Genomic DNA, 12,831 nt, shown 5'->3' with positions numbered 1-12,831 from the left:
ACTAGTGGGAAGGTAATTTACTCAGACATTCTATGGAAGTATTAGTAGTAATAGTGGACCCAAATTATAAATTAATATATTTAGAAAGGACTTGAGGAAGTAGAGAAAACAAATATGTTTAGAATGGAGAGAATGGATGAAGAAAAATAAATTAGAAGAATTAGACAATTTTGATATCAATATTACAGTAATTAGTTTTATAGATTTAATGAAAAAATTAATATTAGGAGTAGACGAAAAAGATGATGCAATTAAACAGATTAAAGCAATTAGAAATTTGGAACAATTAAAAATTTGTAATTTAAGATATTTTGATGAGTATGCTAATTATTTTTATAAATATTCGAGTAAAATGAGAAGACCCTTTGATGAAGATTTATTATTAAAATTTGTAGATAAATTACTAGGAAAAATAGGAGAAAAATTACACAATGATTTAATTAATTGGTTTAAAACTAAAAGAACACAAGGAATAAATTACTATGCAATATTATTACCAGTAACAGAATATGTCAAAGGTAGGATTAAAGAGCACTGTGAAGAAGAAAAATATAGACATCAATTAAAATTACAATTTAGAAAAATGTGTATAGACATCAGACATGACAGAAGTTCCAACATTAGACTGTAATTATCCTAGTTATTTTAGACATAAGAAACGATATAGTTAAAATAAGCAACCTTATAGGTATAACTGTAGAAAAAAAAATTCTATAAAAAGAAACCTTGATGTGTAAGTATTCGCCTATTCTGAAGCTACGTGATGGATGTACAAACCAGCGATCAATGGCTATGTGAGCACATGTTACTGGCACTGTCTTATTAACTAAAGCTAGAGTTAACATATTTTCTTGTTTCCCTGTGAAAACGTGGAGCTGTAGTCGATTTAATTTTGTTTTTGCATTTAAGTTTAAGGCTATGTTTATGGAATTGGAATATAATGCTACCACTGCGTATAGAAGGGACTTGGGCAAATTGGCTAGAATCGAAATTCAATCCTTTTACTCGAAAGATCTACTTTATGAGTATGTCGCCAAAACATCATAGGTAAGTTTCACTCAAAATCTGCACAAACATAGAACATTAAAAGGCGTCCTTTTCGCGTCTGAAATGCGAAATCTTGAGTAATTACTGATTTTTGTTTTGATTTTCGACTCTTCTCATAATAAGAAAAGAATACTCTTAGCTCAACTGGAAGAAAATGAATAGTCATCATATCTGCATTCGTATCTGCCAAAGAAGGGATCATTCCATTTGTTAAAACAGAGAATATGTACAAATTTTTACCTTTGAATACCTTATTATGAGCTTATTTTTATACAGAAAGTGAGAACCTCAACCTGTTTATAATTTATTCCAGGTGATATGACAACATGTTGATCCGCAAATACCAGAGGCTGCATAAACAATCCATGTTGCAGTCATCCAGTGAGAGCACTTAATTTATTTACAGGAGTTCCCATTCAGAATCACATATATGTCTTGTACGTGAATTTTCTGATTCCAAGGTAGCAGAGGAGGTTGCTGGCAAGAGATTTTGCAATGTGTTTTGTTCAGGCCCCATATAAGCATCTCCAAACCAAATTGCTAGCTGCTCGTACTCCTTAGCCAACCTCTTTTTTGGAACAAACGCCTCTTGGATCCTTTTCTGATGAAAAGAGAACAAATTAGGACAACAACAAATTCATCTGGGCTTGACTATTTTGATGATAAACAAATACTTGAAAAAAAAAAGAAACAAAAATGTTTTCTTGTAGTTTCATTTAAATGAAGCATGCTTCCAATGAAATTTTTCTGGATTCTGATACAGCCATGACTTACTAGGGTTCCAAACAAAAATTCTAGGTTTCCATGAAAAGGTGCTTCATGAAATTGAGAAATATAATTGACATCTGCCAATGATGGTCACATTTTCGTTTTGATATACATAGCTTTTTTTTTTTTCTTTTTCCATTTTCCTTAAATTTTTACCTGTTGTGGGCAGAAAATTAATTACAAAAGGCAAAAAGGATGTCCCTGTGGATTTCTTTTTCAGTCAGGCCATTCAAAATTTGAATAAATAAAAAGAGAATATTCTCTCTTGTGAACAAAGTGAGACAACAGTAACTGGTGCATGTGTCACAGAGAGAGAGAGAGAGATGCAACCTTGAATGACATGAGTTTCCGGGTCCTATAAGAGACAGCATAAAGTGCATTATTGTCAACCAAGATGCAGCTATCCTCCAGCTCCACGTTGTCGCACAATTCAATGGTTTCCATCCCAGAATAATCCAAATCATCACCATAATCATGTGAATGTCCTGTAGTTGATTTTGGAATTAGAATTAGAGAAAATCCAAATCATTTATAGTTTGAGCAAAAGGAATATTCTAGAAATTTTGAGAACATTAATGTACATCACTGTGATTTTTGAATAGTTCATAACCTCATGGGCTTGGGGAAAAAAATAGACAATAGGTGTGTGAACATGGAATAACTGAGCTTTCTGTGGAGAAATGTTAACGTGAGAATCCATCAAAGAAACTTGAAGGCGGTAGCCAGGGCAAGGGGAAACAAACCCTCTGTCTATGTAATAAATCTACATTTTTTTAGAGGATAGATAAACATTGGCAGATTGCCAGGTGCATGAATTTATTATTTGAATAACCCTTTTATTTATAAGCTAAACTTAAACACAAAACACTTGCCCTGAACACGTGATATTGTACAGGGAAAAACGCTCACTTTGATTTTCATGATAGACATAGATGAAGTAGAAAACATTTTAACAAGTTAAACTACAGTTTTCCTCCTGAAACTTCCAAGCAAGTTCAGAAAGTCGCATCCAAATTTGACTTAACAACCCAACAATTAACATATTAAGAGACAAGAGAAAACAAGCACTGGAAGATTACCAGGTTTTGAATTTGATATTTGAACAAATCCTTTGTTTATGCGCTAAACTTAGACATGCACCAATTGCCCTGAACATGTGATATCCTATTGGGAAAAACACTCACTTTGATTTTCACAATGGACATTGATGAAGTAGGGAAACACCTTGACAAGTTATACTAAGGAACCCCTCCTAAAACTTCTGCACAAGTTCAGAAAAGTGGCATCCATATTTGATACCACAAACCAAAATCTAACATAATAAAAGACAAGTGAGAAAACAAGCACAATAATGCCAGATGTCAATATCACATAATCTGGGGTTAGACAATGATTGATAAGACAGAACTAAAAATAAATTACTTGCTCAAACTAAATATCAGTTTTTTTCCAAGCACAACAGAATGAGGCGTCAGCAAAGTAATGTAATATCAGTTTCATGAATACTGTGATTCATCAGAACAGTCACAGTTCAAATTACAACCAAATTACATTACTTGAAAAGGGATCTAACAAGTAGCCAAACCTAAAAGGAAATGACAAACGCAGCTGAACAGCAAGAGAAGAAAGCTCTGTGAAGGGCACAAATAAAGTAGAATAAACATATTTATAAACACGTTCTAAAGGAAGAAGTTGAAGCATAGTCTTAATCATGAACATTGTTATTACCAACATAGTTGTCATCAAAATCATCATCAGTTTCACTACTAATATGACCACCAAATGCCAGGGATTTAAAAGAAAATGCCAGAAAATTGGGACAAAAGAAGAAAAAAGGAACTTTGACATACCATTATCTGGAGAGATTGCAGAAGCCTCAGATTGAGCAGTCCCACAAAACTCACAATTAGTCTTTTGAGATATCCCACTTAGTGATGTTGTGTAATTAGTTCTGGAGACTTCTTCCTCTGACAAGACAGAAGTAAATTAGAATCATGGTAAAATAATTCCATTTTGTAAGGATTTGGAAAATACAAACCACTAGATTCCAATGACAGGACACTGCTGGAGTTGATATGCTCCACCTCTGCTTCCTTGTCCTTGTGGGATACAATTGGAGAAGATGTAGAAGACGGGATTGCTTCATAACTATCATAAACACACCCAACCTTATCAACTGCATCAGTACAAATTATTGTTTCTGCGGTTAAGCAATCATGCAAACTTTTAGATTCCATTAATCTGGGATCACTAGAGGGAATGAGTCTCGTCTCTAATATATTTTCCTTACAAAATGCATCTGACAAAGCCATTTCAGAAGCAGCGAAAGTATTTGAAGAATCAGAAACACTCACGGAGTCATCTGCAAATTTATAAGAAACTGCATCCACTATTTGGGTTGGTTGGCACTCCATAACATCAACTGAATTTGCATGTGCCATCTCCACCACAACCCCATGTGCATTCTTATCATTAGATTCACTGGAATCACTAGACAATGATACTTCTGACAAGTTCATCTCACCAAGAGACATTAACTCCAACACCTCAGATGTAGATGACTTGTCTTTTATGGCATTTTCTTCAATATCCTTGTCAGAGCGCTCATGTGCTAAAACATCAACAGCTTTCCCTGAAACCAGATCAGACTCTGTTTCATCAACAGGATCTCCGGAAACAGGGGTGATGAGTTGATTTTCAAGGTAAAGTCCACTAACTGCATGACCAAGCTGGTTCTTTAAATGATCAACTGGGTTGGGCTCCTCCTGTGATTGCTTAATCAGAGTATCCACAGAATTTTCTTCAGTACCTGTTACTGACTTAATACAGGTGTCAATGAAATCATCTCTTTTCGGAACCAGTTCTTGTGCTTCATGTCTTCCATGGTCCACTGAAGGAGGAAGGAAATCTTGGACAACATCAGAACAGAATCTTTTCACACTTGCTCCCATTGTCTGCATCTGATTTTCAACATATTTAACAGTGTCCTGACCAGAAAATAACTTCAAATTAGGCCCATCAACAAGACTGCGGAATCATATCCTCAGGAAATAACAAGAAAACATGCAGGAGAAAACACATTAATACCTCGCTCACAATGTTATCCACCTGTTGGCACATTGTTTCAAATTTCTGGGAGATATTTCTCCCAACACAAGCTATACTTTTGAGTTTCAGATCCATTACAGACTTATATTATATTGCCAGAATAAATGTCTCAAACAGCTCCAACTTTTGTACAAAGTGCTAGCTGCAAGGCATATTATTCCTACAGCAGTACAATGAACTGTCCTGCATAGAGGCAACACTGCATCAGAATTTTCACAGCTTAAGATAATGGGAAATGAGAACAACTCTAAGGATCGCAATATCTCATCTCACATGAAATGTATTGAGCTGATGGCTAAACAAAAGCTCATCAGACCTAAAATTGTAAGAATTTTGAAAAGCCCCAAAATAATTTTAAAACTTCTTCCACACCTTTGAGATAGTAACTTGGATGTATTCTTCTACTGCAAGTTCACATTAAAAGGATATAACGATCAAGAGGAGAAGTTTGGGTGGTTAGACAGTATAGGACTGAGATAATATCAAGAAGACCAAAAAACCTTGAGAAACTATTGTGTGCCTGCTTTTTGAATACACCAGACAAAAAATTTTTTGATGCCCTTGCAGACACATGCAAACTTAAAATGAACTAGTGTTTGCATCAAAGCTTATGTACAAGGGTAATATTACCACGAAACAAAGTTTTGTTAATGAATCAAGGAAATCCTATGTACATCTTGTTAATAAAAACCACTCAATCTGGAAGATTGTTTACTCTATCATGCACTTATCTTGGGTTCCGGCATTGTCTACTGTAAGGCTCATAGCACTGCATTTTCTACTTCTTCAGAATCTCCGAACTTATTTATTGTTCTACAGGACTTCCACTGGGAAACAAGTGCCTTCCCTGATATAAACAGCTCCCTTTGCAATGCCCAATGACATTACCAACTATCCAAACTATTCCCCATCCACACTTTTTTAAGAACTATAATGCTCCCACCACAGTTTGGTACACTGATAACTAAATTCTACCTTTTGGCATACTACACATATAGGATACAACAAGATGTTTACTACTTCATCCTATTTTATAAAATTTAGCATAAACAAAATTTCAATATGTTGTTCACTGATGCAGTACCATCACATAAGTACTTAAACTTTTAGTATACCAAGTTATGGATGAAATAACAAACCCATAATTTAATTTTTAATAAAAGAAATCACTTTAAAAAAAAAAAGCCCATAATTTTAATTCCTCATTTTTCCCATATCCACAATGACCATAAGTCAAAATATACATACAACTAACTCAATTCGGTTTTCATTGGTCATGATCACAATTTAGAATTCCATTTACTCAAGAAAACCCACAAGAACTAAGCTCTCTTAAACAAAGGCTCCCAGATTATAACAAAATCCCATCTCGTTAAAACAAAGAACCCATATAACAAACATTACAAAAAGAAAATTAAAATCAATCGTGCTCAACTTATTATAATGAGAATTTAAAATCATAAAAAAAATTCAAAGTTTCGGTAAAAATTCCGTAGAAGGACCAATTTTTTACATGCATGAGACGCTGAAAGAGATAAGGAAAGAAGATTGGCGCGTTACCGATTACCTATAGCACCCAGTGAACGGCGGAGATTATCGCCGGTAACCTTGATAGTGTAACTTTTAGCTTTTACAGGGGGTTTTGAAACTATGGAGCTTATATTGCTTCCGTATCCGACACAAGGGCTTTAGTAGTAATTATCAATTGTGTTTTGGGCCATTTAATTAGTTAATTTCTTTTTTTTTTTTTGTGGAGAATTATTAGTTAATCAATTTCTTAGACCGGCGTCGTTAAGCATTGTGAAAACAGAAACAGATAATTATCTCTCTATTCAACCTTCGGGGGGGGGGGGGGGGGGGGGGGGGAGGGGGGTTACAAAGAAAAAAAAAATCTTAAGATTCACTATTATTTTTTAAAGGATATATTTTATATTACCCCTTGTAAATTGATAATCTTAAAAATATTCTTGAACTACTATAAATTTTAACTTATATTCATTTTGGTCAAAAAATAAGAACAAAATGAAATTGGGTTGATAAAAGATTTTTTTATCTTCTGTACAAATATAGGAGGTAAACTAAGATTTATAATAGTTTGGGAGCATTTTAAATATTGTCATTTTACAATAGTTTGAGGATAAAATGAAAATTTTTATTTTAAGCAGGGGTAAATTGAAATTTATCTTTAATAATTGATATAAATAAAAGATGATAGTAATTGTCTAAACGGAGGATTTAGAATATTGAGAGTTCTTATTTTGTTTGTAGTTATACGTCTAAGTAAAGGATGATTTTAGTACAAAAGGCACTTGTTGCAATTTCTTAGCAAGTCATTAATCATTTAATGAGTTCATCTTTAATTTATGAGATGATTGAGAGTTTTTATCTTCTTGTTTTTAGATATATGTCTAAACAAAGAGTTTAGAAAATTGAGAGCTTTTATTTTGTTTGTAGTTATCTATCTAAAAAAAGGCAAAGGATATTTTTAGCACAAAAGCTGCCTAATTATAACTTTCTAGCAAGTCACCCATCACACTTATATATGGCATTTTAAAGAATTTTGAAGTAAAGGTTGTTATATTCTTCTGTAAATTAAACAGTGATTAGAGAATGGATATTAAATCATTTAACTTAATTTATATGTAGTCCCAGGGGTAGTGATTATATCCAAACCTCCCCTTCCCCTTATAAGGCAAACAATCTCCTCCTTAGTGATACGCTGGGACTCACTGACATTTCGACATAACTGCTAGTTGATACAGTGCATTTCCACTCCACTAGTTAACTGGGCCATACTCAATCTCTGACACTACGACGCTAGCACACACTGACTGATTGATATGATACTAGCCCACCTATTAAATATGTAACCATACTCTAATACCACTTGACTCTAATATCACTTATTAGATTAAGGCACTTGTTACCGTTGGTTAAAAATACTTTAGATCAGAATTCTCATACAATATATAAAATTACTATAATCGACAAATCATACATTTACTTTTTTATAGAAGTAATTTGGTTCACAAATTACGATCTGTCACCACCAATCTTTTTTTATCACGATTTATTTCCAACCATCTTCCAACTTATGACTTAAATTTGATTTGCATCTTTACGTGTAGGCGCCTTTATCATCGTTGAAAACAATTAGTAAGAGAAATTTTTTCTCTCAGAGTTAAAGAGAAAAACTCTTTTTTCCTTTAATTTGTATATTGTTACTCTTCTATATTTTATTGGTAGAGAAAACAAACTTTTTTATATCTCTGTTTGATGGAAACCCTAGACTTCTTATTTTCTTCTTCTATTTTTAATTCTATTAAATCAAATTTAATTTAAATTAAAAAAGATGAAACCAAAAGTGGCATTACTTGTTCTTGTTATAAGGGGCTCCGCCTTATAAAATAACACAAGCTTATTAAATGAAGTTTTCCACTAAATAATATATGTAGTTTTTTTAACTCAAATAACTAATTATCTTACTTATTAATCTAGTAGTGATGCAGTAAATTAAAATGAGCTAATATGAGGACCATATGAGTACATACAATAGTGGCATTACTTGTTCTTGTTATAGGGGGCTCCGCCTTATAAAATAACACAAGACCCTTATATACAAGCATATTAAATGAAGCTTTCCACCAAATAATATATGTAATCTTTTAACCCAAATAACTAGTTATCTTACTTATTAATCTAGTAGTGATGCAGTAAATTAAAATGAGCTAATCTGAGGATCATATGAGTACATACAATAGTAGTTATAATAATTAAGCCTAAAATTAAACTAGCCCAATTATTTAATTTCAAATCTGCTTCACTAAAAAATTGGAATTGGCCTCCATAATTGTGTGCTATCTAGGATAGTGATCTCGAATTATAATTCGACTCATGCCACATTGATTTCTTTACTGAACGATCATTTTTACCACATTGCTAATTAAAATGATATCTCAATTGTTCAATCAATTTATTTACATTTTGTCCCTTGACTCTTACTAGCTTTTCTCTAATGATCATTTTTAACATATTAATTATGTTGACATGCGCTGGCCAGAGAATTCTATGATCAAGTACCAAAAACTCGTCAAGAAATGTGTTGTACAAATTTTATATTATTAATTTATAATCTCACTGCTCATAATTGATTCCACTAAAATACTGGGTAATCTTGACTATAAATGTATGCCGTGCCTCTTAGTAACTCAAATGAAATGACAATCATAAATATGAAATTATAATTACCTCAAGATTTAGATTGGAATAAAATCAATAGTTATGAGATTTAATAAGTTTGGCAGTTATTTTAAGGTTAATTAAATCACATATGTGATTTAGTTCAATGTAGTCAAACTACATCAGTAAAATCATACATGATTAAGGTAAATCATTTAATGAATTTACTTTAGTCTAAATATAAATAGTGCGTCCAACTTTATTTATCAACAGCGAACTTAATTTATTTAATCATAAGATAACATGTATTTATTTCTTCTGTGAATTCATATAATGATAACATAAAATATATATAATAGGATTAAACAAATCTTATTCAAAATATTTATTTATGCAATTAAGATATTTAAAAATATCTCAAATATTTTATTAATCAAAAAATAAATAAATTAATAAGCTTTAAAATGGTGACGATCTTTAATTCGCTGGACATGCTCTTGAACAAGTGAGTTTGTTGGACGGTATGGAATTATGGCTTTGGACTTGTCCGGTAACTATCCATCTGTTGATCTACTAAATGCGAGTTCAGGACCCAGAGGGTTACATAGTTTAACAGTTTAGCCTAATGATTCATGTGTTAACCATTTGCCACCAAGTTTTCCTCTAGATAAATACATAAGTAAGGAAATTGAAAAGTGGCTAATGTTTGTTTGGTATTGAGGTGTTTGTTTTTGGCAAATAAAAGCTCTAATTGTCAAATGAAAGTGTTGACTGGTATTATTGTATGCATAGAATGTCAAGTAAATGAAGTTGTTGTTGTTGTTGTTGTTTTTTAATTGGTTATGTAAATAACACAGCTATTGTCTAAATTGTTTGTTTTAGTTCATTTCTACTTCAATTCTGGTACGATTTTTTTTTTAAAAAAAAAATACACAGCAATATTTCATTACAACCATTAACAATAGCAATATAAATCCAGAAATACATCAGAATTATAAATCAACTTAAATCCAACTATTGGCCGCGGTCCAAAAAATGTTGCGTAGAAAGTCCCAAGTGCACAATTTTCCTCCTGAATTTCGGTACGTTTAAGCTTATTTGATTGATTAGTGTATTAAGTTATTCTGTATCAACATTGCCACTCTATATTTGGTCTAAAATCTATACTTGATTCCAGTGTAACATTGATCTTTTAGAATATATGAGCATATTCATAACATATTAATCACTCTTAACTTATATTTGTTAATTAATTATATTTAATAATTAATTATAATTAGTAGTTATTTTATAATTGCATGTAAATAGGAAATTAAAGGGATGGCAAAATCTGGATACGGATCCGGACGTAGGTGTATCCGGATCCAGATCCGGATCCGCATAGCTACTTTCATATATGGATCCACAAAAATATATAGATCTGGATGAGGGTAATATCTACACAGATTGCAAGTAGCTATCCGGATCCGCATAAATTTAAATTCAAAATTTTAAAATTTAATTGAAAATTCAACAATTTACATAATAACATCAAATAAAATCCAATCATTATTCAACAATCAACAATTTAATACCTAAAATAACATACAACACCATAAATTCACAAACAAAAATATCACGACATAAATCAAATATCAATAATCATATAAATCTAAATCTATACAAATCCACATAAAATAATGGGGATCCCAATACACACACACCCACACACACTTTAGTTTCATTTATATATTTTTTAATTAATTCTATTATGTCTTTTCATTTAACTTATATATATTTTATTTACTTTTAATTTAATAAATAATTTAATTAAAAAATAATGTAGATCTGAATCCACATGAATTCTACAATTTAGCATCCGAATCCATATCTTTTAATATGCGAATCTAGATTTTTGTAAATTCAGATCTTCCAGATCTTTGAGAATCTGAGCTGGAACCAATTCTTTTTGCCATCCCTAGGAATTGTGATAAAAATAGGGATAAATTAAATAAATTTGAGTTGTGGTATTCAAGATATAAATATATTTTGCATTTAATCACAAAAGTTAGTAAGGTAGTGGAAAAGTAATTCACTCCAAATATAAAAGTCATAGGTTCAAGAGCACTAGCACGCCACCTATAAGTAATTTCTGTTACAAAAATAACAACAGTGAGTTAACAAATAAAACCAGTAGCTAATCACACGAAATTAATTGGCAACAGAATTAAACTGTAGCAAGACATCAACTGAAATTAAACAACAACAAAAAATAGCAATTGGAAATCAAACGAAGCAAAGAAAATAAATCCGAGGCCTGTAACACAATGTTCTTAAAACAGATTTACCGCCTATTGCAGTGCTTTAGGTTTGCTGGTAACTGTTTCCCAGGATACAACGGGCACAAATTATCCATCAAGCACAGACATATAATTCCGACGAACCACAACAACGACAAACTCGATTAAAAAACAAGAGGTAAGAAGGAGGAAAGAAAATTTTAAGTGCTCTGTGTGTGTGGAAAACAAAAGAGGAAGCTGTTAACATAAATATTTCTTTATTATTGATTTTGATGGTAACAAACTTGATTAAGATTGATTAATTTTTTAAAAGTTCAAAATAGTTTTCATATACTTTTAAATCATCATTCTCACTTTATAAAGGCTTTATATTCTATGAAAATGTTTATGGTTATTCTCATGATAATGGTTTCAATTGAAAAAAAGCTTTAAGAATTTTGATAATAACAAGTATTGCTTAAAATCTTGAAAATAGACATATTTGACAAGTTTTATAAAGTTTTGGGCCATAGTATAATTTTATAAAGTTTTAGGGCCAACTGTAATTTTACAAAAATAGTTCACTGTAGCAGTCACTATAGAAAATTCGATCCGACATCTTGATAATGGCTCGCTGACATCGAACAGAATTGAAGATTAGTCTCTGGACACTAATGATGATCCGACATCTATATAACGGCGATTCGACAATTTGAAAATTCAGCCCAACGGTCATATTAACCAGTTAAACGGCGATCCGACATCTAGTTAACAGCGATCTGACAGTGAGCAGAAAGTCAATAACGGTTAGTTTTTCAGCTCCAACTATAAATAAGCTCAATCAAATTCAAAATTTAACGATTCCAACAATTATTATTGAGTAAAAGTCTTGAGCATACATCATTCATTGAGCCTTAAATTCTTGATTTCATCTCATTTACTCACACTTTGAATCTTCATTTGTAATCAAACACATTGTGTGAGAGAGATTTATTTTGTAACATTCTTTAAAATCAAATTGAGTGATTGTAAGTGTTGGGATACACCTGGGTTAAGAAATTGGGGATAATCGCTTGTTGTAAAGGTTTATCGACACCTTATAAGTCAAGTGTAAGCATTTGAAGCCTTAGAGGCTTGCTTAGTGGAATCCTCAAGCCTAGAAAGCTTGGAGGCGTGGACGTAGGCGGGGTTGGCCGAACCACGTAAAAATTCCCGTGTTTGAATCTCTTTTCCCTTATCTTTTTATATTGTGATAAATTTATTTGTTAATTGTTTTAAATTCGTTTTAGATTTGCATTGAGTTCTTATATTAGAATTGAATAATTTTTAGAATCTCAATTCACCCCCCTCTTGGGTTGCATAACTAGAATTTCAGAAGCTGCCTTTTTTATACACATGTGAGGATATAACAGTAGCATAGTATTGAATTTATGAATTCAATACGTGCCATTCAAGCTTGGGTGATTTTGGA

General features: G+C 32.0%; 1 protein-coding gene across 4 annotated transcripts; it reads right to left on the bottom strand.

Annotated features, from left to right (window-relative positions):
• Positions 1–1,272: 1,272 nt before the first annotated feature.
• On the bottom strand, positions 1,273–6,658 carry LOC102615252 (uncharacterized). Of its 4 annotated transcripts, none has more exons than XM_006485602.4 (6): positions 6,491–6,658; positions 4,903–5,106; positions 3,854–4,802; positions 3,666–3,782; positions 2,146–2,300; positions 1,273–1,648 (listed from the first exon to the last, which is right to left on the bottom strand). In XM_006485602.4, the coding sequence occupies exons 2-6, from the start codon at positions 4,996–4,998 to the stop codon at positions 1,448–1,450; spliced, it is 1,518 nt and encodes a 505-aa protein (XP_006485665.2). In that variant the 5' UTR covers positions 4,999–5,106; positions 6,491–6,658; the 3' UTR covers positions 1,273–1,447. The 4 variants fall into 4 exon arrangements, with proteins under 4 accessions (XP_006485665.2, XP_006485667.2, XP_006485666.2 ...); XM_006485604.4 differs by having other exon boundaries at positions 4,903–5,101; positions 6,491–6,642; XM_006485603.4 differs by having other exon boundaries at positions 6,484–6,628.
• Between the last annotated feature and the right edge of the window lie 6,173 nt (positions 6,659–12,831).

Source organism: Citrus sinensis, chromosome 1, assembly GCF_022201045.2.
Source record: "Citrus sinensis cultivar Valencia sweet orange chromosome 1, DVS_A1.0, whole genome shotgun sequence".
In the NCBI taxonomy this organism is placed as follows: Eukaryota; Viridiplantae; Streptophyta; class Magnoliopsida; order Sapindales; family Rutaceae; genus Citrus; species Citrus sinensis.
Note: the sequence above shows the minus strand (reverse complement) of the source record. Positions and strands in the feature narration are given on the sequence as shown.